At 56.2% G+C, this 24,122-nt stretch overlaps 2 protein-coding genes across 2 annotated transcripts in view; one reads left to right on the forward strand and one right to left on the reverse strand.

The window, feature by feature from the left end:
- The window catches only part of HAS1 (hyaluronan synthase 1), an 8,979-nt gene extending 3,206 nt beyond the window's left edge, over positions 1 to 5,773 (forward strand). Inside the window, exons 2-5 of the mRNA XM_012643361.1 lie at positions 79 to 774; positions 2,072 to 2,297; positions 2,911 to 3,043; positions 4,780 to 5,773. Coding sequence (XP_012498815.1) covers positions 79 to 774; positions 2,072 to 2,297; positions 2,911 to 3,043; positions 4,780 to 5,455 — 1,731 coding nt within the window. The 3' untranslated portion in view covers positions 5,456 to 5,773. The remainder of the gene's footprint in view (positions 1 to 78; positions 775 to 2,071; positions 2,298 to 2,910; positions 3,044 to 4,779) is intronic.
- A 4,799-nt stretch (positions 5,774 to 10,572) lies between these two features.
- LOC105809535 lies at positions 10,573 to 19,674 on the reverse strand. Its single transcript, XM_012643360.1, has 9 exons — positions 19,459 to 19,674; positions 19,084 to 19,161; positions 13,001 to 13,069; positions 12,353 to 12,376; positions 11,953 to 12,030; positions 11,718 to 11,827; positions 11,162 to 11,318; positions 10,883 to 11,093; positions 10,573 to 10,606 (listed from the first exon to the last, which is right to left on the reverse strand). The coding sequence occupies exons 1-9, from the start codon at positions 19,670 to 19,672 to the stop codon at positions 10,573 to 10,575; spliced, it is 975 nt and encodes a 324-aa protein (XP_012498814.1). The 5' UTR covers positions 19,673 to 19,674.
- Positions 19,675 to 24,122: the final 4,448 nt, after the last annotated feature.

A 24,122-nucleotide genomic window follows, 5' to 3' on the forward strand; every position in this document is an offset into this window, starting at 1 on the left:
GGGGGGGAACCCGGAGGTCTTCCCAGAGCAGGACCGCAGGACTCACCCCGCCTCCTTTCCTCTGCCGCCCGCCCGCAGGACGCGCCCAAGCCCACCCCCGCGGCGCGCCGCTGCTCGGGCCTGGCGCGGCGGGCGCTCACCGTCGCCTTCGCCCTGCTCATCCTGGGCCTCATGACCTGGGCCTACGCCGCCGGCGTGCCGCTGGCCTCCGACCGCCACGGGCTGCTGGCCTTCGGCCTCTACGGGGCCTTCCTCTCGGCGCACCTGGTGGCGCAGAGCGTCTTCGCGTACCTGGAGCACCGGCGGGTGGCGGCGGCCGCGCGGCGGGCGGCGAAGCGCGGGCCCCCGGACGCGGCCGCCGCGCGGAGCGTGGCGCTGACCATCTCGGCGTACCAGGAGGACCCGGCGTACCTGCGCCAGTGCCTGGCGTCCGCCCGCGCCCTGCTGTACCCGCGCGCGCGCCTGCGCGTGCTCATGGTGGTGGACGGCAACCGCGCCGAGGACCTCTACATGGTCGACATGTTCCGCGAGGTCTTCGCCGACGAGGACCCGGCCACCTACGTGTGGGACGGCAACTACCACCGGCCCTGGGAACCCGCGGCGGCGGGCGCCGGCGCCTACCGGGAGGTGGAGGCCGAGGACCCGGGGCGGCTGGCGGTGGAGGCGCTGGTGCGCACGCGCCGCTGCGTGTGCGTGGCGCAGCGCTGGGGCGGCAAGCGCGAGGTCATGTACACCGCCTTCAGGGCGCTCGGCGACTCGGTGGACTACGTGCAGGTGAGCGCAAGGCGGCCGCACCGCGCTCGCGGCCCCGACGCCCCGAGCCCCGCTCTCCTGGGGCCTTTCGTTCGACGCAGAGGCTCCGGTAGATCTCCCCCTGTCTTCACGCTTCATCCATCGCATGGAGAGATCGTTTCCTGCCCTCATTCGGTCACGCGTCCATCTGTCCGTCCGATATGGAGAGCGTTCCTTCGTTTATTCATTCCTTTGTCCGTTCAATGCGGAATCGTTCCTGCCTTCCTTGCTTCGTTTACCCGCCCGTGCGAGGCAGACTCTGCTCCGCTCGTTTATTCATTTATCCATCCACTCAGTATAGAATTACGTTCTCTTCTTCATTCATGCAATGCACAAATTCTCTCCTTCACTCATTCATTCATGCGTCCATCTGTCCTTCCAATATGGAGATCATTTGCTCATTTATTTGCAGATTAAATGTAGAGATTTGTTTTCTTCCTTCTTTCCTTCCTTCCATATCGAGATCCTTCTGTTCATCCATTCAACCATCCATCTATTCAATATAGAGATTCATTTCTCCATTTAATCATTCATTCTTGCATTCATCCATTCTGTGCAGAGATTCATTCACTAATGCACTATATTAGATTTCTGTTGCTGCATAACAAACTACCATACATTTGGCAGCTTGAAACAAAGCACATTTATTATCTCATAGTTTCTATGAGTCAGGAGATAGGCACAGCTTAACTGGATCCTCTGTTCAGCGTATCTCCAGACTGCAATCAAGGTATCAACTGGAACCGGGTCTTTTCTAAGGCTCAGGGGTCCTCTTCCAAGCTCATATGTTTGTCGGCAGAATTCATTTTCTTGCAGCTATAGAACTCATGGTAGCTTGCTCCTCGAGGCAGCAAGAGAGAGTCTCTGACTTCTAGACCATTTTTAAAGGGTTCACCTTATTAGGTCAGGCCCACCTGGGATAATCTCCTTTAGATTCATTAATAGTCAACAGATTTGGGACCTTAATTACATTGCAAAACTCATTTCCCCTTTCCATATAATCATGGGAATTGCAGCCAGTAACTTTTGCCATATTCAATTGGTTACGAGCAAGTTACAGGTCTTGCCGACATATCACAGGAGGGTATTATACAAGGGTGTGGATCTTATAGTTCATCTTCAAATGTGATTAGATATTGGAAATGGCTAAAAAAAACTGCAAAATTATGTTCAGTTTGGTTGCATAGCACCCCAGATGGCCCCCACCAGGTGGCACCGTCCCCCGCAAGCACTACCCCATGCAGGGGTCTGGCTGATCCCTGCCCTTCCTACCTCACAGGTCTGTGACTCAGACACAAGGCTGGACCCCATGGCACTGCTGGAGCTGGTGCAGGTGCTGGACGAGGACCCCCGGGTAGGGGCTGTCGGGGGGGACGTGCGGATCCTTAACCCTCTGGACTCCTGGGTCAGCTTCCTCAGCAGCCTGCGGTACTGGGTAGCCTTCAACGTGGAGCGGGCTTGTCAGAGCTACTTCCACTGTGTGTCCTGCATCAGCGGCCCCCTTGGTGAGCAGGGCCAGGACTTGGGAGGACCATGGATGGGGTAGGGATGGAGAAGGGAAGCCAGAGCTGGAGGGGGCTAAGGATGTGATTGAGGTTGGTGACAAAGATGGGGCTGGGGCAGGAATCAGGGATGGGATAAGAATGGAAGTTGGCGGTGAGGATGTTGTTTGGGCTGGGGCTGGGTTTGGGGTGGGGACTGGGATTGGAGAAAGGATACAGGTGGGGATTGGGGCTGGGGCCAGGGAAGGGTTTGGGGAAGGGGATGCGATGGGCTTGGAATCAAGGACAGGGTTGGGGCCAGGTTTGAGGTTGGAGATGGGTTTTTGGATGGGGATGAGTAGGGAGTGGGGCTGAGAATGGATATGGGATTGGGGATTAGATTGGGATAGGTTTGCAGCCATAGTGGGCGTTGTTCAGTGACAGGCAAGTTGGAATGGGTATGGGGTCGAGGACAGGATTGGGGCTGGAGTTGTGGTTGGAGATAGGGCTGAGATTGGGATTGCAGTAATTAAGGATGGAGTTGGAATTGGAGATGGTGCTTGGGCTGGAGACAGCATTGGGAATGTTTTTCATGACAGCAGAAGCTGATGCTTTTACACATTACCCCTCCCTGCAGGCCTATACAGGAACAACCTCCTGCAGCAGTTTCTTGAGGCCTGGTACAACCAGAAGTTCCTGGGCACCCACTGTACTTTTGGGGATGACCGGCACCTCACCAACCGCATGCTCAGCATGGGTTATGCTACCAAGTAAGCTAAGGGGACCGGGTGGTCAGGTGTGTCTGGAGGCCAATGAGCATCCCAGCAAATGTGTGTGTGTGCGCGTGCATGCATGTGTGTGTGTTGGGAATTTTCCAAACCCAAAGTTACTCTCAGGACAATAGCCTCTACCAATTGAGACATTAGAGCAGAGAGGAAGATACTAGAAAGGGAAGAGGGGGCATTTGCTTTGAGCCAATGGACTTTACCAAGTGAGATATTAGGAGATAGTGGAAGATACCATAAGGGACAAGGGTGGCATTTGCATTGAACCATGTGGCCCAGTGTTCTTTAGCAAGTGATGCAAGGGTGGGGGTGGGGAATTCCACCTGGAAGATACAACGTGAGAAGGGGTGAGTTGGCTCCACTATGGAGACATGGAGACCAAGGCAGCACAGATCACTCCACGTGAGGAGTGAGGTGAGGTAGGAAGGGCAAGAGATAAATAGGGTGGAATCTAACTAGTGAGAGAGCCACCAAGAAAGAATCAAGGGAGAGAGGAGGGGAGCATCTAAACTCTAGTAAATGTTTCAGGAAAATAGAAATAATTCAGTGAGACTTGGGGAGGGGGTGAGCTAGACCAAGTGAAGTTCATGGGAGAGTGGTTTCTAATATAAAGAAAGACCCAGCGAGATCTTGGGATATACCGAGGGAACCCAGCCATCCATTTACTTGACAGATATTCATTCAGCGCCTACAATATTTTAAGCTCTGGGGATGCAGCAGTAGACAAAAGGGACACAAATTCATGCTCGCACTGATTGGGGAGATAGACTACAAGTCAGATAAATAAGTAGAATACACAGTATGTTAATGCAATGTGCTGTGGAGATAGATAAATCCAGGAAGGGGAGTAGGAAGTTTTGAGGTAGGGAGAATGTTACATGGAGTGTCTTGGGGTAGGATAGGGATGGGGGCTGGGAACAGTGTGGCTGGAGCAACGAGCCTGCGGAGCGGGGTAGTGTTAGGAAAGGAGGACAGAGAGTTAACAGAGGGTCCACTCGTGAAAAGCTTATAGGCTACGGGAAGGACTTTGGATGAAGATGAGGGAGCCACGGGAGGGTTTTAAGCAGAGAAGTGACATGTTGTAACAGGATCCCTCGGGCAGCTGTTTTGAGTACAGGCAAGGTCGGAAGCAGGCCGGCCATTGAGGATGCCAGATGACACAGGGGAAGGAGACTGGACACGGTCAAGTAATGCCTGGGATTCCTTGGCTGGAATCCGTGCCGACGTTGATGAATGATGATGTCCGCCCGACACAGGAAGGGGCCCAGGGTTCCCTTGAGCAGCTCTAACGCATGGATTACTCCAGGCAGCAGCCACGCCTGACTCGCTGCTCACTGTAGAGCCTGCCAGTAACAGTAAGCATAGCAGTGTTAGTAACATATTAGTGATAGTATTAGTAATAGTTCAGTAACCTCCATGATCTTAGTAATGGCAATAGTAATGGTATTAGTCACAGTAAAAATAATAGTCGCTGACATATATCGGGCAGGTAAAATCTACGGGTCCTAAGCAATTGGCACGTAATCCTCATCCAATCCTCACGACGTCCTCGTTAGATAGCAATCACTATTGATCCCATTTGACATATGAGAAAACCGAGGCCCTGAGAGGTCAAGAAATTTGCCCCCAGCGGCCATCCACAGTGGTCGTGTCTGGCTTCAGAATCGGCGTGGGCCCCAGGGAGGGCGACGCTGACGCCTTCACTCCTGCCACCCGTCCAGGTACACCCCCAGGTCCCGCTGCTACTCGGAGACGCCCTCGTCCTTCCTGCGCTGGCTGAGCCAGCAGACGCGCTGGTCCAAGTCGTACTTCCGCGAGTGGCTGTACAACGCGCTCTGGTGGCACCGGCACCACGCGTGGATGACCTACGAGGCGGTGGTCTCGGGGCTCTTCCCCTTCTTCGTGGCGGCCACCGTGCTGCGGCTCTTCTACGCCGGCCGCCCGTGGGCGCTGCTCTGGGTGCTGCTGTGCGTGCAGGGCGTGGCGCTGGCCAAGGCGGCCTTCGCGGCCTGGCTGCGGGGCTGCCTGCGCATGGTGCTGCTGTCCCTCTACGCGCCGCTCTACATGTGCGGCCTCCTGCCGGCCAAGTTCCTGGCGCTGGTCACCATGAACCAGAGCGGCTGGGGCACCTCGGGCCGGCGGAAGCTGGCCGCTAACTATGTCCCTCTGCTGCCGCTGGCCCTCTGGGCTCTGCTGCTGCTCGGGGGCCTGGTTCGCAGCGTGGCCCAGGAGGCCAGGGCCGACTGGAGCGGCCCCGCCCGGGCTGCCGAGGCCTACCACCTGGCCGCAGGGGCCGGCGCCTACGCGGGCTACTGGGCAATCATGTTGACGCTGTACTGGGTGGGCGTGCGGAGGCTTTGCCGCCGGCGGGCGGGGGGCTACCGCGTCCAGGTGTGAGTCCCGCCTCGCAGGTGCTGCTCGCTCAAGGGTCTTCAGGGGAGGCCAGAGGAGACCTGGGGGCCGCAGGAGCCACGAACTCGCTGGGTGGTTCTCTGGGCCTCAGTTTCCCTCCTCTGCAAAGTGAGGGGGTCGACCCAAGATTCTTCAGTCTGGACTATCGGGGCTGGGACTTCTGGGTCTCTGGGGAGGGGTATTTATTGATCAGGGTGTGGGTTTTAGGGGCAGAGGGGAAAGGGCCCTGCTTTCTCCCTGTTCTTATTTAACCTCCATTTGTACTGTGTGATTAGGGTATAATAAAGAACTTTATTTATTTTCTCTGAGCCTCCCACCTTTTTTGAGAACGGAAGGGGCTGTACAGCTGAGAATTGAAGACTCCTGGCTCAGTCCGGGGTGCTAGCCATTTGAACCTGGACAAGGCACCCTCCTTCCTCAGAACCTCAGTTCTTTCTTCGGAGAACAGGGATTATTAATCCCACGGGTCAGGGCTGTTGTGAGGGTGAAATCACTCAGCTCACTCGCAGATACTTACGGAGCACCAACTACCTGCTGGACAGTGCCAGGCTCTGTGGATGGGGCTTTCTTCCTGTTCCATCCACTCAGAGGCCTGACTCATCCCTTTTCTCCTCAAACGCCCCTCCTCCCCCACAGCCTCACTCTGAGCTGGCTTTCTCCCTCACGGAGAAAATAGAGCTTACAAGAAGGATCCCCCTCTCCACGTCTTCCCGTCTTCCCGCTCACTTGCACCTGTGCCTGAACAGCAGGGAGGATGCAGTTCTGTTGACTGAGATAGGGAGACTTGGAGGAGCAGGTTTTGTGGGAATTAGTGGGATTAGTGGGAAGGGGAGGAGAGATGAGGAGTCGGGGCTGAGATGCCTGTTAGATTTCCAAGTGGAAATGTCTTGGAGGCAGTTGGATATACAAGTCTGGAATTTAGGGGTGAGGTCTGGTCTGATAAGTTTGGGAGTCTCATCTCCATGTCTGGAGCATGAATGAGGCATTCATAACGCTGGATGAGCCATAACACTGGGTGCGTAGGGTCAAGGAGTATAGATGGATAAGAGCAGAGCTTTCTCCAATGTCAAATAGCCACATGAAGAGGATTTATGAAAGAAAACTGAGGATGGAGGAAAGCAGCGTAGCCTTCATCCTATTGCTGAGGGTGAGCTGCCTGCGCTCTGAGCCAACGCCAGCCTCTTCCACTTGGGCACTAGACCCCACGCCCTCTCGTCTACTCAAAGATCTCACTTCAGCAGTTCTTCCCATCCTCACTTCTTCCCCGCTTCGAGGTCTTTCCCATCAGCATCCAAACATGCTGTTACTCTCCCATTTTTAAGACTCCCTTTCTTGACCTCAACTTCCCCTTGAGCTACTGTTTCGTTTCTCTCTCTGTTAACTCATTGAGAGTGTATTTGTCTCCAATTCCCCTCCCACGGAGTTCACCCATTTAAAGCACACAATTCAATGGTTTTCAGTAAGTTTGTAGATTTGTGCAGCCATAAGCACAATCTGATTTTGAAACATTTTCACCATCCCCAAAAAGGAAGCCCATACCCATTGGCAGTCACTCCTCAATCCTCACTTTGTGATTCCCCCAAGACCTAGGCGGCCACTCATCTGCACTCTGTCTCTATAGATTTACCTATTATGGATGGTTCATATAAATGAAATCAAGCAATGTGTGCTCTTTGGTGACTGACTTCTTTCATTTAGCATAATGTTTTCAAGGTTCATTCATGTCATTGCATGTATCATCGATTCATTCCTTTTTATTGTCAAGTAACATTCCATAGCATGGATAGATCACATCTTGTTCATCCATTTATCAGCTGATGGACATTTAGGATGTTTTCACTTTGGAGCTGTTATGAATGATGCTACTATGAACATTCATGTACCAGGTTTTTGTGTGGATGTAGGTTTTTAATTCTCTTAGGTATACACCTAGGAATGAAATTTCTGGGTCCTATGGTAATTTTATGTTTAATTTTATGAGGAACTGTCAGTTTTCCACCGGGTTGCACCATTTTACATTCCCCAGCAATGTACATGGGCTCCAATTTCTCTATACCCTTGATGCCTTTCTTATTACTTGACTTTTTGATTACAACTATCCTAGTGGGTGTGGAACGGTATCTCATTATGGTTTTGACTTGCATTTCCCTAATGACGAATGATGTTGACTTCCATTCTTAAATTCATGTCAATCAGATGGTTGTGCCCCCATGGAAACTGCTGTTGTCAAGTTCACCAATGATATCCACACTGTTAAAACCAGTGGCCAATTCTCAGGCCCCCTATTTCATGATTTGGCAGCACCTGAGACAGTCAATCACTCCTTGAAATGCCTTCTTCACTTGGCTTTCAGAATGCCACGGCTACGCTGCTTTCCTCCATCCTCAGTTTTCTTTCATAGATCCTCTTCATGTGGCTATTTGACATTGGAGAAAGCTCTGCTCTTATCCACCTACACTCCTTGACCCTACGCACTCAGTGTTATGGCTCATCCAGCGTTATGAATGCCTCATTCATGCTCCAGACATGGAGATGAGACTCCCAAACTTATCTTCAGACCAGACCTCACCCCTAAATTCCAGACTTGTATATCCAACTGCCTCCAAGACATTTCCACTTGGAGATCTAACAGGCATCTCAGCCCCGACTCCTCATCTCTCCTCCCCTTCCTTCCCGCTGATCCCCACAAAACCTGCTCCTCCAAGTCTCCCTATCTCAGTCAACAGAGCTGCATCCTCCCTGTTGTTCAGGCCAAAAATGCTAGAGCTGTACTGTCCACACAGTAGCCACTACCACAAGGAACGATTCATTCATTCTTTAATTCACAAAAGCACTTACCAAGTACCTACTGAATTCCATACACATTGCTGGGTTTGCAAGTATAGAAACAATGAAGAGCCAGCTCCTGGCTTCAAGGAGCTCTTCATCAAGCAAACACAAAGAGAGTGATCCACAGGTGAGAAAACCCAGACACATGCCTCTGTGACTTTTGCTATCATGGAGCAGGGGCTATTTAACTTTAAACTAACTAAAGCTACCCAAGATTATAAATTCAGTTCCTTAGTTGCACTGGGCACCTCTCACATCCTTCATCGCCACATGTGGCTGGTGCTGTCATCCTGCACGATGCAGATCTGGGACATCTCCATTAGGGGAGACGTTCTACTGCACAGTGCTGCTGCGGTTACCCTCGACTCCCTCTTTCTGTCACACCCAACATTCCAATCCATCAGCACACCCCACTAGTCCCAACGTCAGGACAGATCTAGAGCCACTGCTCCTCACCCCCCTACCTGCAACCTGTGTCTCTTGTCTGGGTTACTGCAGCACCTCACAGTGATACCAGCTTCCACGTTGCCCCAGTCTGTTGTCCACATAGCAGCCATGAAAATCAAATTGTGGCCTTCCTTCGCTCAAAAACCATCCATGACTCTCATCCCATAGACGAAAGTCTGCAGACTTTACAGTGGCCAACACCCTGCAAGACGTGGTCCCCGAGTTCTCTGACTTCACTGTGCACTCCCTTCCTAGGCCTCGCTCCAGCCACATGGGCCTCCTGGCTGTGCCTCCCACATGCCTGGCTCTCCTGCCTCAGGGCTTTTTGATTTTTTAAGTTTTTTTTGCCTGGAACATTCTTAACACAAATGTGCATATGGCTCACACTCTCACCCCCCTTTAAGTCTTTATTCAAATGTCGCCTTCTCGGTGAGGTCTTCTCCAAAGATCTCATTGCTGTCTCCTCTCCCCTGGTCCATTTTTCTGCTTTATCTTCTCCATCACATGTATTACCACGATTGATACACATTTTACTTCATTTTCTTGCTTACTGTCTGTGACATAAGAAGCTTATTTGGAGTCGGCCCCCAGTTCCGGACATAGAGCTCCTAAAACCCTTAGAATTTTCCGAGCGATATGGGTGACAATAGCATCTTAAACAGGGTTCCTAAGTCCCTTGGAATTTCCTTGGTGATAGGCATGTCTTTTGTGCTACTGAACATCACTCTTGGTGGGCTCTTGCATGGAGCCCAAGACTAGACTATGAGGAACTTCGCGCCTCGCCCCCTCAGGGAGGAGAGAGGGGCTGGAAACTGAGTTAATAATTATTAATAGTCAGGCCCGCATGAGGAAGCCTCCATAAAACTCCCTAAACTATGGGGTTCAGAGCACTCTTCCAGGCTGGTGAAGGTATCCACGTGCCAGCAGGGTGGTGCACCCTAACTCTATGGTGACAGAAACCCCTGCACATGGGACCTTTCCGGACCTCTCCCTATTTACCTCTTCATTTGGCTATTAATCTGTTTCCTTTATAATGTCTCTCATCATAAATCTGTAAATGTTAAGTAAATGTTTCCCTGAGTTATGTGAGCTATTCCAGCAAACGACTGAGCTAGGGGGGCACGGGTGCAGGTTGCGGGAACCCCCGACTTGCAGCTGGCATCTGAAGTCAAGGCCGTCTTGTGGGCCTGAGCCCTTAAAACCTGTGGAGTTTGACACTAACTCTGAGTGGTCGATTTCAGAAATGAATTAAATTATAGCACACTCAACCAGTGTCCAGAGACATGGACAATTGATCTGACACACTTTAACATATTACTGCCACTGCTGTGTGCAGAATGGGCTTCAGTAGGGCAAGGAGGCTGGTAGAGAGGCTGCTCCAGAGACCCAGACGTTTAGGAATTAAAAAGGCTGAAATCTGGAAATGGAAATGAATTGGAAATGGAGGAGAAATTAAATAGGTTTCTGGTTTGAACTGCTAGGTGGATGGTGGTGCTCTTTCTGGTAGGAGGAAAGTCTTGGAGAGAAAGAAGCTTCGAGGACAACGTCAGGGACTCTATTTGGGGACGTCTTCTGGAAGTGGAAATGTCAAGGAGACTGTCACAAGTCTGAAGAGGGGTCTGGGCTTCCACCTAACAAAACCTTGAACTGTGACAGCAATGCCTATTACTGTCATTGTGGGGGCGACATTCAGCTGGGCATGTCTGGGGTATGCTGCACCTCCTCCCACCTGAGTTAATAGGAACCACCTTCAAAGACGAAAGAATCCAAAGTTGAGATATTCTTTATTTTAGGGATGGAAATAGGATAAGGAGGAGATACCTTTGTTAGTTACCGCTGAAGTACCATCGAAAGAACATCCTGGGGAAACAAGGAGGCACGTGTGTTGGAGGAGGGGTTGGTGACCAGAAATCTAGGTCCTGGAAGCCTGGACACCTGAGTCCCAAAGGTGGATAGGGCTTGGACTCTTGGATATGAGGGAGGAGGGGCTGGGGGCCTGGACTCCTCGGTAGGAGGGAAAAGAGGGCTGGGGGCCCGGACTCCTGGATGTGAGAAAGAAGGGAGGTGGGAGCCAGACATCCAGGTCTGCAGAAGCGGGGAGCTGCATGGCGGGGCTCTGGAGTCCCAGGGACTCACCACACCAACAGGGTCGCAGACGCTGACGCGACAGCTGCAACAGCCGCGAGCAGGAACAAGTTGCTCAGCGTCAGAGCCTCGGGCCTGGCCAGCAGCTCGCCCAAGCTCGGCCTCCAGGGCTCGAGCATCTCCTCGTCCCGCGGCGCCCAGCGAAGCACTTCCCGGAACCTGAGCTGGAGCTCGGTCTCCCCGCGCGGGGGCGGGCCCGTCACTGCGGGGGCGCGCACGTCAGCCGGGCACGAGCTGCGTCCCCGCCCCCGCGCCGCGCCCCCGCCGCACCGTTCAGGAAGAAGTAGAGCCGCGCCAGGGGGCGCCGGTCGTGCTCGATCACGCAGGAGAAGGTCCCGCGGTGGGTGGGCTGCGCCGGCCGGATCCGCGCCAGGTAGCCGTGGGCCCGCGGCACCTCTCGGAAGTAGGACGAGTCCTGAGTCCGGAGCTGCGGGACGCCGGGGCTGACGCGGCGGGAGGAGCGAGCCCGCCCCAGCCCGGGTCCTGGGAGCTCTCGGCCCCCGCCGACCGGACGGTAACTTACAAGCCCCGCCCCGGCCACGCCTTCGTGGGCCCTGGCCCCACCCCTCAGCTTTATTCGCCCATCTTTCAGGCGTGGCCCCCCCAGCCCTCTGCTCGCTCTGCCGCCCTAAGCGCACCCCTACCCCTCACTCCTCAAACCGAGTCTGGTCCTGCATTCTGGTCCTCGACCTCTGCCCTGAATCCCGGGACCCTGACCTTGCAGGGTCTAGACCGGACTCCCGCCCCCTGCATCCCGACTCCCCGCCTTCTAGCGATGCAAAGCCCGCCCGACTAAACAATTCACGCCAGTCCCGCCCCGACTCACACCTCCTCCTGCGAACTTCCAGGAATAGGTGATCTCCTTCTCTGGCAGCTGGAAGTTCACGACGCAAGAAAACACAGCCTGGTCACCCCGAGTCACCGTCACGTCCTGAACTGCAGAGCGAGCTGGGTCACTCTCCCTCGGGCCCTCCCACGCCTGGCCTGGCCCCCAGGCCGCGCCCCTTCCTCACCTCTCGGGTCGGTCGGGTCCCGCACAGCCCCGAGGCCCCGCCCCTCACCTGGGCAGTCCAGCGGGAGGTCGCAGACCGTAGAGTAGCACCCGCCGCAGCGGAAACGCCGGGAGACCTCCTGGAGTCCTGAAGGGCGGGAGCTCGGGCTCTGGGCTCCACCTGCCTTCCCCAGGCCCGGCCCTCTGGCCACCTTGAGCCTCCCTGGGTTCCGTATCTGGTGGCACCTTACCCCGCCTTCCCCGCTTCCGCTGGCGGACTCTATTCTTCCTCTCTAGGGTTCCCATTGTTTTGCTTAGGTTAGGCTCTCAGACCCACCTGCTGTGAGGTTTCTCGAGGGCTCTTATTGGCCTCTTTCATATTTGAAGCCCACCCATGCTCTCCCACTTGAAGTTTTGGCCCCGACTACCTCCCTTCCACCGCAATTCTGAGCTTCGGATTGAGTCCTTACCGCAGGGAGGGATGCAGGCCTGGACTGCGGAGAGAGAGGAAGCGTTACTACCCTGGAAGTCTCAGGAGGGACCCTCTCTCAAGCTCCCCAAAGGATGTTCCTGGGCCGGACGCATTCCTCCAGGGGGGCCGCAGTAAAGCTTGCGCACTGCGCCTGGGGGGCGGGCAGGCCTGTAGCATCCCGCTAAGAGGTCAGTCACAGGCCTGACGGTGGGAGGAGACACACAGGTCTGCAGCATGCCCTGAGGAGGGAGGGCCCAGTCCAGGCGTAATCTACCGAGGAGGAGGCCCGGTTGGAGAAGAGCTGTGGCCAGGATAGAAGTAGTCCCGTAAGGGAACCCAGCTGGAGGGGAAGCATTTCACAGACTGCCCAGGGCCAGACACGGAGAGCCAGAAAGATGCCTGGTCTGGTCTGGGTCCAGAACATCCCAATAAGGGCCCTAGCGCGAGAGGAAACCTTCCATGGAAGGAGCGGGGCCAGATCCAGAGTGGTCCAGGCAGGGAAGAGTCACCCACCGAGGGCTGCACCTCGCAGACTGGGCCAGGAGATTGGACTGAAGGGAGCAGATGGGGATCTAGGAGTGAGGGTTTCCTAACTGTGCGTGTATCTGGGGGCAGGCATGGGGAAGAGCCACGGAGTCTATTTTACCTTCCTTAAGCTGTGTAATGACCTTCCTTATTTTCTCAGCGGCATCAGGGAAGGCAACCTCAAAGGACCCTGGAGGGTGGAGGGGCAGCTTTGTAGCAGAGGCCCTTCCCCTAGGCCTGGCCTAGCTCCACAGGACGCACTGTCACGGTGTCTGTGCCCCTTCCCCAGCCCCTCTCCACACCTGTCTCTCCTATTACCACCTCCTCTGTTCTCTTCATCTCCTCCCACTCTGTCTACTGTGAAGACTGAGAAGTCCCCAAGTCTCTTCTGCCTCCTGAGTCTCTCCAGGATGGAAACCCTCTTCTACATCATCTGCGTTTATCTTGTTGGGGGAAGAAGGTAGGACAAAGATGAAATTCCTCACTAAGGCCTGTTAGGTCCTATATGATTAGGTCTACTTCTCCTCCCTCTCTGTTCCATCCCTACTGTCCACCTTTCATTTCCCTTAATATGAAAAGAACCACATTCCCTAGCACCTCAGGGCCTTTGCACATGCTGACTTCTGTTTCTAGCACTTCTTTCTCCCTATTCCTAATCATCCTCATGTCTTACACCTCAAGTGTCACCTCCTTAATGGCTTTCCATCACCACAACTATAACCTAATCACAGTGTCCCATTCATATCATTCATAGCTCTCACCATATTGTAATTACATATATTTATATATATGGTGACCATATACTTCTGTCTCTTAAGTAAAAATAAACATGTCCCTTCTTTAGTGTTGTGTCCTTAGAATCCAGAAGAGGGACCCAAGTCTTAGAAAGTGCTGAATAAATATGTGTAGAATGAATTCCAAGATTCAACTGGAACTGGAGACCACAATGGTGGCCTGTGGCCTAAATCCATCCTCTGGAGGTGTTAAATTTGGCCTGGAAAATGTTTTTTTGTTTTGTTTTGTTTTGTTTTTTTTAAAGACCCAGTTGCCAACTTACAAAATCTGAGACAGTCACATACAATGTTTGGCATCTCTTTAAAAAAAAACAACTGGAAGGGCTGTAGCACAGAGATTGAATTTCCGTCAGGCAGCAATTAGCTGGAGCTTAGTAGCAGCCGCTCCCGGCACACAGGGCATCCATGGCCGCTGCTCCACAGTCCCGGCCTCCGCTCGCTTCTACTCCTCTCTCACTCTTTGATGTTCTCCATCTTTGTGAGTGTTTGGATTGTGACCATTGTCGTGGCCTCCAAACTGTAAGGTTGTGTGGCCTTTTCCAGTGAAAAAAGAGAAAGTGGGTGGCCGGGTTGATGTCGTGGTGGTTTTGGGAATCAGACATGTGGCAGGGTGTTATGGGCTAAATTGTGTCCCACCCTCCCAAATTCATGCGTTGAAGACCTAACGTCCCATACCTTAGAAAGTTACTTAGAATGTGCTTGGAGGGAGGGTTCTTAAAAAGGTGATTGAGTTAAAGTGAAGTCATTAGAGTGGACCCTAATCCAGTGTGACTGGTGTCCCTGTAAAAAAAGGAAATCAGGACCCAGACATACACAGGGAGAAGATGGCGCTTACAAGCCAAGGAGATGGGCCTGTAAAGAAACGAGCCTTGCTGATAACAAAACCTCGATCTTGAACTTCTGGCTTCCAGAACTGTGAAAAAATGAATTTCTGTTGTTTAAGCCACTATGGTACTTTGTTACAAAATAATCCCTGTGTTAGGGATTGTCAGTTGCCTCCAAATATTTATATTTTCTCTTCAGTAACAGAACATTGCATTTCATCTGGGAATGTGCCCCTCAGCTAAAAGACTTCATTTCTCAGCCTTCCTTGCAGTTAGTTGTGGTCATGTGACCCGTTATGGCCACTAAGATGGAAATGGAAGTGTCATATGTGAGTTACAGGAGGTAGCCTTCCTTAAAAGGGAGGTGGTGCCATCTTATTGATTCCTTCCCCCTTCTCCATCCTGCTGCCTGAAACTTGGTTGTGATGGCCGGAGCTCTAGCAGCCATACAGGTCCATTAGGACAAATGCTCTACCCTGGGGTGGTAGACCAGAAAGCTGGAAGGAGCTTGGGTCCCCAAGAAAACGGAGCCACCATACTAGCTTTAAGTGCCTACCTTAAGATGTATTTTATATGGGAGAAATAAAATTCTCATTTGCCTAAGCCACTGCAGGGAGTGGGGAAGGGTTCCTCTGTGATTTAAAGCCATATAAAAAGGGAGGGAACTGAGGATATTGGCAAGAGAGTGGCTGAAATGATCATCATTGGGCATATGCTTGGAAAGAAGAAGCACTAAAGCCAAGAAGTGGGTTCAAAATGAGGGGTCAAAGACTTAGAGGTCTCCTCTTGACCACAGAGTAGGAGTGTGGTCTCGAGATGGCAGGATGGTCAAGAGGATGTGGTCAGAGTAGGGTGTGCAAATGAGAGGCCAGGATGGTGGAGGCGTCATCCATGGAATATCTATGGGCCAAACCAAATGACTCACAGGGAGGATGAGTGTGAGACAGGCCTGTAAAGAAACCAGCCTTGCCGACAATGAAACCCTGATCTTGAACTCCTAGCCTCCAGAGTTGTGAAAAATTAAATTTCTGTTGTTTAAGCCACTATGGTACTTTGTTACAAGTGAGCCGTGGCATCGGGGTGGGTTTATATATCCAGCAATGTTCCGAACAGGCCAAGGGGTGTGGGCTGTATCAAGTAGACCACAGGGGGAGTGAGTGGATGTTGTAAAGCAGCGGTCCCTAACCTTCTGGCACCAGGGACTGGTTTCATGGCAGACAGTTTTTCCAAGGGGTGGGGGTGGTTTGGGGGTGATTCAAGCGCATTACATTTATTGTGCAGTCAGACCTCTCTGCTAATGATGATCTGTATTTGCAGCCGCTCCCCAGCGCTAGCATCACCACCTCAGCTCCACCTCGGGTCGTCAGGCATTAGATTCTGGGAAGAAGCGAGCAACCTAGATCCCTGGCACACGCAGTTCACAGTAGTGTTCACGCTCCTGTGAGAATCTAATGCCGCTGCTGATCTGACAGGGGGCGGGGCTTCTGTGATGGGGAGCGGCTGTAAATACAGATGAAGCTTCGCCCACCACTCACCTCCTGCTGTGCAGCCCGGTTCCTAACAGACCACCGACCAGTACCAGTCTGTGGCCCGGGGATTGGGGACCGCAGTTTAAAGTCTTCCCAAAAGAGCTGCGTAGCCTTAGGAGCTCTGACTCTGACTCTGGTTCCGATCGTCTGGGCTCGAGTCCTGGCCCTTCCATCTTGAGCACACCTGTCTCAAATCTGAGGTCTCAATCACAAGCCCTCCTCCCTATGTGACCCCTGGCCAAGTGACTTAACTTTCCCAGTCCTCAGTTTCTTCATTCATAAAACAGGGATGATAGCTGAGTCTGCCTCATGGGGAGGGTGGGAGGATGAATGTCGTACACCATAAGAACAGCCTCATCCCAAACTATTTCATGGCACCATTTAATGACTGCATGATACTGTCTGTAAGGACTTAGCATGGTGCCTGGCACATGATGGGCTACAATCTCCAAACTTGAGATGGGGAAACCGAGGCACGGAGAGATTAGGGAAGTGGTCCAAGGTCACATTGCTCCATTTGAACCCAGAGCCTCCACACCTAATCGTTGCACGCAGTGTACCACCCTCCTCTCTATACCACACCCTCCGCTCCATGGTTTATGTACACACACAGATCACCTGCAACCACCAAGAGGCAGCCCTAAGTCAGCTCCAACGTCTCTCCAGGCTTCCGTCTGGGGAAGATTCGAAAGTCGTCCTCAGTTCTTCCCATCCCCCCCACCCACATACATCTGGTCCAGTCTGTCTCCGAATATCTCCTGAGTCTGTCTGTCTTGTCCAGATGAGCCCCACCTTCCCCACCTGGAAAGTGGAGTTATAACACTCTGCCTCGCAGGGCTGGAACGAGGATATCTTTTAGGAGGATGAGTAACAGGAAGAACTGCCTGGCAGACGCAGCCTCTTGCAAGCACAGGGCAGGTGTGGCACGCAGTCAAATTGTCACGTCCTGCACTCCTCAGCTCAGACCTCACCTCGCTCACATGGACCATTGTGATGGGTCCGAGCCACCACCGACCGGCTTCTCGCTGGTCTCCCTGCCTCTGCCCTGGCCCCACATAGCTGCCAGAGGGATCTTGGTAAATCCTAAGTCAGATCCTGTCTCTGTGTAAAATCCTCCAATAGCTTCCCCATTTCAAGAGCAAAAGACAAAAGTCATTCCAAGGGCTCACAACAGCGGTTCTCAAAGTGTGTTCCTGGACCAGCATCATCAGCGTGGCCTGGGAACTTGATAGAAATGTCAATTTTCTGGCCCTACCTCAGACCTATTGGTGAGATATGGAGGGCAGGGCCCAGTAATCTGCATTTTAACAGGCTCCCAGGGGACTCTGAAGTACACTGGGGCTTGAGAACCACTGGTCTACAAGGAGCTATAGGACGTGGCCCCCTTGCTACCTCTCTGATTCCATCTCTACTCCAGCCCCACTGGCCTCAGGGCCTTTGCATTGCTCTTCCCTTGGCCTGAAACTCTCTTTCTTCAGACTATCTGCATGGCTCTCACTGTCACTTTGATCAAGTCTTTGCTCAACTGGACTGTCTCATTTCTACCTCCTCTGACCGACCTGTTTAAAATTAGTCCTTTCCCCTTCTCTGTTTTCCTCCACAGCACAGATCGCCAACTGACAGACTGAAGTATTTTAGTGGTTACGGGTATTGTCTGTCTCCCCCACACCCCCAATATAAGCAACCGGAGGGCAGGCGGTTTGCAGCTTTGGTCAAAGCTGTGTTCCCAGTGTTGTTCCCGGCACATTCAATAAATATCCGTTGAGCATATCGTGCCAGCTTCTCCCGGCCTCCAGACTCGCCCTCTGGTCTGTTCTGCACACAGCCCCAGAGGGCTCCTTCCACACCCAGAGCTGATTCTGCCCCCCACTGCTCACAGCCCTCCTATGGCTCCCCAGTGCCCTCAGGACGGCGTCTTGAGTCTCCCTGACTTTTCAGCCGAACCCTGCAACCAGTATCCAGCTGCCTCCCGGATGTCCCCAGGACCCCTCGAAGTCACTATGTCCTAACCTAGCTCATAATGGGCCCCCACTCTGGCTCTTTCTCCCAGCCTCCTCGTCTCAGGGATGACCCATGACCCAACAGGCATGGAGCTGGGCCTCGCGCACTGTCCGCTAACCCTCCCTCCGCCCCTCGCCGAACAGGGTAGTAGACCCCAGCTCGTTCCTCCAGCCCACGACTCTCAGCCTGCCCCTTCTGCCCCACCTTCGCAACCCCGTCCCCCACTCAGGCCTCCGCCCCTCTGGCCTGGACCCTCACCGCAGCCCCTTCTCTCTCCCCTCCAAGTCCCTCCCCCACGCGGCCCCAGAGAGGTCACCCACTGCCAGATCTGGACTTCTTCCTGGCCTTTTCAAAACCTCCTGTGACGAGACAGCCTACGTGGGAGAAGGGCATTCCCTGAAATCCTGCACCCGCCCTGCCCAGCTCCCAAGCTCCTCAGGAAGCCTGTGGGGGACCCACAGCCGAAGCCGTCTCCATGCTGGCCCTGGGACACCCCCTAGATGGATGGGAACATCCCCCTCCTCAGTGACCTTTGATCAAAAGCTTGGCGGGGCCAGTTTATGCCAAAAAATAGGGCTCTGTGGCCTCCCCCCCAGCCTTTGGACCCTCCGCAATTCCAGCCTCTGGCGTGTTGGGGGGTCGCGGCCTTGGTGACCTGGTGTGACTACTGCTAACGCCGCCCACTGGCCACGCGTGTCCTCCCAGCCTGAGGTCCCTCTGCACAGCCACACGTGTGTCTCACCCACCCCAAGGCTGTCACTTGTGCCTGTGCCCCCAGGACAGCCACACCCCTGTCTTTCTTCACAGCTGTCACCTGAATGATCTACCCCACCGTCCCCAAGTGTTTGCTGCCCCCTCGTAGCCTCATACCTCAAAAAAGGGGAACCACTTTAACTGTAAGAAATAGACGTGTGTGTGTCCCATCTTCGAGGAAGATGTCCTCGGAGGGCTGCTGACAAGGGTCGCCCTCCTCGCCACAAGTGACCCAGCTCACTGGGCTTCCTAGCGCCACCCTCCCAGGCCTCGCATGCCAGGGGCCCCAGCCCAACCGCTCACCCTGGGCGGCGGCCATCTCCTGCAGGGCGTGGGTCATCTGGGTGAAGGCGTCATGCAGGTGGCTTCTCTCATCGTAGTCTGGGGTGGGACGGGGTGAGGCTGCGGGAGTCAGCTCCTCCACACCAAGTCCCTTCCTTCCCTCTCTGAGTCTCTGCCCCCAAGCTCCACCCTCCTCTCTCCCAGTCTCTGCCCCTCTCTTTGTCTCCTGTCTCTCTGTCTCTCCCTGCCGCCTTGGGTCTCTGGGCTCAGTGTCTTCGAGCCTTTCTCCTCTGCCTCTGTGCTCCTCTCTGCGTCCTCACTGAGGTCTCCTGGCCTCTCCTGTTCCTCCCTCAACACCCTCCCAGGACCCTAGGGGAGTTCGGAAGGTCTCCTCACTGATTTCGATGTCTGAGAGGCCCTGGAAGGCGGCCGTAAAGACCTCCTGGCACTTCTGGAGCTCAGGGCTGTCCACCCCGGTGAACATCTGGCAGATGCGGAGGCGCTCCGCGAAGGTGGTGAAGCAGAGGAGACAGGCCCAAGTGGGCGCCCTGAGGACCGCAAGGGCCAGCAGGGCACATGGGACTGCTCTGGCCAGGGCCAGCGGGGCCATCGCAGAGAATCTCAAGGCCCAGAGTGGAGCTGGCGACCTTTGTGAGGTCACCTGGGGAGGGGCGGGGCCAGGGGCCTGGGCTCAGAGGTTGAGTTTCCCGTTGGTGGTCAGCTGTCAGGCTCTGAGGAAGGGTGCGAGGGCTCAGGGGTCGGGGGCAGGACGGCAATCCCCAGGTCTGTGGATGGGCCAGACGCCAGGCTCCCAAGAACCTCACCTGTGACCCTGGACGTCCTCACAGGTTAAAGGGTCTCAGGGACCCAGAGGCCGGCAATATGGCACATGGTGGCCCCAACAGGCCCCGCTGTGGGCTTTGGGGTGGGGCTCAGAGATGGAGATGGGCACAGAGACACTCTAAGTGCCAGAGGACAGAAAAGACCGAAGAGACAGAAACAGAGACAAGGAGAGATATGGGGAGGGTCAGAGACCCAGAAAGTCACAGTAAGAGAGACGGAGACAGGGTCCCAGAGACCAGTGTGCAGAGAGATGCAGAAGCCACAGAGAGACACAACAGAGACGGAGCAACACAGAAAGCAAAAGAGATTTCTCGATGGAAGAGAAACTCTTCAAGGAAAGCAGGGAGGGAATGCTGGACAGAAAAGGCAGCTCAGCTCCTCCGCCCAGGGTCCCTGGGGCAGCCATGGGGGCTGGGGGTCCCGCCGGCCCGTCCCGTGCAGGGCGCAGCCTGGGGAAAGCTAGGAGGCCGTATAGTGATCTCCTTGGGTGTCCTCCTCAACTATACAACCTCCTACCTCAGCCCGGGGGGCGCGGCCGGTGGACAGAGCAGACAGATAGACAGACAGGGCCAGGAGGGCCGGGAGGGCGGGGAGGGCCGGGGAGGCCCCAGCCGCGATGATGAGCCCCCGACACGGACCCACAGACACGAGCTTGTGTGCGGCGAAGGCCCCGCAAGGTCGGTTCTACGGGTGGGTGCCAGGACCCAGGAGTCCGGGCCCCCGGCCCCCTCCTCCCTAAGGAGCCCAGGAGTCCAGGCCCCCAGCCCCTCCTCCCTCAGACCCACGGGTCCAGGACCCCAGGCCCTTCTCCCTCGGACCTGGGAGTCCAGCCAAGCAGGCCTCTCCCTTCCCTCCTTTCCAGCTTTCCAGACCCTCGGGCACAGCCTGAGCGGAGACCTGACTTCCTGGGTACAGGCCAGAGGGAACCTCAGCTGTCTTGGAATTCCAGCCCGCTACCTACCTACCTTCCTGTCAGGCTGCAGAGACTCCGGGCCCGGGGCCGGAAGGAGACAGGGGCATGAAACGTTCAAAGCCTTTCTGGGTATTTTTCTCCTCTCTCCTCCCTTCTTTTGGCCTCTTGTCGTCTACAACGATGACAGCTATACCCTCCGGGCACTGACACTGCACCAGTCTCCTCTCTGACACCTCCCAGCACACAGAGCGAGGTACTCTCTGCATCCCCATTTTGCAGGTGAGACAGGTGAGGCAGGAGGGGAGGAGACTAGCAAAGCCGGCCTGCAAGTGGGAGGGACCGAGGGCCGCCACCCGCCCTCCCCGCCCTGGGGCTCTCCCTCGTCCACTTCCCTCTCTGGCTCCCACTGTCCCGGCTCCATCCACCCTCCCTGCTTCCTCACGCTGTCCTGCGGCTGACTCTGCCCTCCCTCTTTCCTCGGTTTCCGTCTTACCTGTCTCCCTCCCAGCCTCCTCCATCCTGCATCCGTGTCTCTCCCGCCGGCACCGGGCTGTCTTCCCCATCCGCCTCTCTCCTCCCCCGCGCCCCGTTTTCCTCCGTCCCTCCCTCCTTTCTCATTCTTTCTCGGCCGCCTGCCTTCCGTGCTCCCCTTCTCCTCCTCTCCCCTCTTTGTCTCTCATTCTCTCCGACCCCCTCCCGGTCTCTCTCTCCCTCTTCTCTTTCACCCTCTTCCTCTCCCTTTTTTTGGACGTCTCGCCTCACTTCCTCTGCCTCCTCCCCTCCCCTTCTCTCTGTCTCCCCGGCTGCGGCTCCTTCTCCTCCTCTGCCTCTGTCTCTCTCCCTTTCTCTCCTCCTTCTCCTTCCCTCCCTCTCAAGTCTCTCTTCCTCCCCTCCCCCTTCTCTCTCTCCCTCTCTCTCTCCCTCCTTCCTTCTCTCCCTCCCCCCGCAGCTCGGGCCAGGTCTGGAGCTGGGGGTGGGGTGCGGGTGGTTGGAGAAGGGGCCCAGGGCTGGGGTAGCGACCTGCTGAGGAGGGGGAGGAGAGGCGGGAAGGGGCGGAGAAGGGAAGGGGGAGGCAGGGCCCCGAGACGGGTCTGCGGTCCCAGCTCTCTTCCCCCTTGCCTCCTTTCCAACCTCCCAGACCCTCAGGCGGGGGCGAGAGTCAGGCCAAGGTGGGGAGGAAGGGGAAGGGAGGAGGCTGCCCCCCCCAGCCTGGCCCGGAGCCCAGGCCCGGGTTCCCAGCATGCCCTGGGGCTGCCTGGGGCCTTAGGAGGGGGGTGAGGGGAGAGGGGAAGCTGAGAATCTTAAGATTCCCGGGACCTGAGCATCTCCCCAACCCCCAACCAGTTTCTGCTAGGGGAAACTGAGGCGGAGAGAGAAGGGTCAGGAATTGTTCAAGGTCACTGGACAAGGCGTTGGTCGAAACGCGATCTCCCTGGGCTGGCTTCGGGGATGGGGTAGGCGCTGGACTTCCCCCAGGCCTAGGTCCCCCTCCCCCTCTCTGCGGACCCTGGGGAGCCCCCAAGGGTCAGAGAGCAGACCCAAACAGTCTGGCACCATGGCAACCAGCTGGCCCCGCCCCCTTAACCCCTGGAGGGCTGGACTCCAGCTGGGGCTAAAGAGGAGGTGGGGACTCCTGGGTTCTAGGGGAGGAGGGGCCTGGGGGTCCCCAGAACTCCAGGCTTTGAAGGGAGGTGGGAGCCTGAGCTCTTGGTTCTAGCGGGGGAGGGGGATGGTGCTCGCGCTCCTGGGGAGGCGGGGCTGGGGTTTTGAACTCTGAGGTTTCGAAAGGGGTGGGGGCTCGAATGTGGACTCCCTGGTCTGAGAGAAGAAGAGGCTGGGGGCCCAGACTCCTGGATCCTGGGGAAAAGGGGGCCAGGGCTTCGGATTTGGGAATTCGGGGTGCGGTGGACTCCCAGGTCAGAGGGAGGAGGGGGCTGGGGCCTGGAATCCCTGTCGCCTAGGGAGCCTGGATCCCGGGCCTCTTCTCCGCCAGACATCCCCTGCCCCCGCCGCTGACCCTGGCCTGTCTGGCAGCCCAGACAACCTCCCCCCTCCTGCTCAGCCCCCTCCCACTGGCACGGCTCACCCTTGACCCCTCGAAGCCCCGCAGCCCCATCCCTGCCCCTCCCCCTCCCCTCCAGCCAGACATTAACCCTTCCCGTGCCCGAGGCACCTCCAAAGCCAGACCGTCTTCCTCCACCTCCCCTGAGAGCCCGAGCATCTCGCCCCAGCCTCCTCCAGCCTCCGGTCCTACCTGCCCCAGCCCCCGCCTCTGTCCTCCCTCTAGAATCCAGGTGTTCCCAGCCTTCTCCAGCCAATGGACCTCCGGATCCTGGTCCCCAGCCCCCTCCTTCAAGGATTCAGGAGCCTGGGCTCCCAGCCCCCTCTTCCTCCTCCAAGAACCCAGAAATCCGGGCCCGGCCTCCTCCCCGCTGGGGGACCACGGAGTCCCGGCCCCAGGCCCCCTCCCCCTCCCTTTCCGCAGACTCACGGCTCCCCGGCTCCCGCGACGGAGGGAAGGGGTCTCCTCGGCCGGCCCCCGGCCCGCGGCCGAGCCCCGCCGCCGCCGAGCCCTCTCCATCCTCTCCCCGCCTCCGCCGCCCGGCGGCCTCTCCCCTTCCTCCCGCCGGCCCCGCCATCCTCCTTCCCTTCTCCCCGGCTCCCTGCGGCCGGCGCCGCCTCCCCGGCTCTGAGGTCCCCGCTCCCCCGCCCTGGACCCCGCGGGCGGGCGGCCGGCGGACCAGCCCCCTCCCCAGGGGGCCCCCGCCCCGGCCCCTCCCCACCGCTCAGCCCAGCCCGGCCTGGCTTCCCCCCTGCCCGGGAGCTGGCCCCGGTCCAGGGGAAAAAATTCCATCCAGCCCCGGGGAGGAGCAGCGGGGCGGCGGGGAGGGAGCGGGGAGGGGAGGCCGGGCCAGGGGAGCATGACGCAGAGCGGAGGGAAGGGACAAAAGGGAGGCCAGGGAGGCGGCCGGGGCGGCCGGCGCTCCCGCTTCTCCCTCCCTCCTCCCGCGGCCGGGCCCGCTTCTCGCTGCGGCTCTGCTCGTCCCTCCGCCTCTCCGCCCTTTCCCTCGCTCGGCCTTCCTCCCTCTCCCTCCTCCCTGCGGCTCGGTGCGTGCTCGCCTTCTCCCTCCACCGCCCCCCGCCCCGCTGCCTTTTTCTCTCCGCCGGCGTCGTTCTCGGGTGGTTTTGCTCCTTCTCTCTTTCTGTCCTCCCCTCCGTCTCTGTATCTGTCCTGCTTTTCTTTCTCTTTCCTGCCTTTGCGTCTCCAGCCTCCTTGCTGTGCGTGCGTCTTCTGCCTCTCATT

This window comes from Propithecus coquereli, unplaced genomic scaffold (assembly GCF_000956105.1).
Source record: "Propithecus coquereli isolate 6110/MARCELLA unplaced genomic scaffold, Pcoq_1.0 Scaffold196, whole genome shotgun sequence".
Lineage (NCBI taxonomy): Eukaryota > Metazoa > Chordata > Mammalia > Primates > Indriidae > Propithecus > Propithecus coquereli.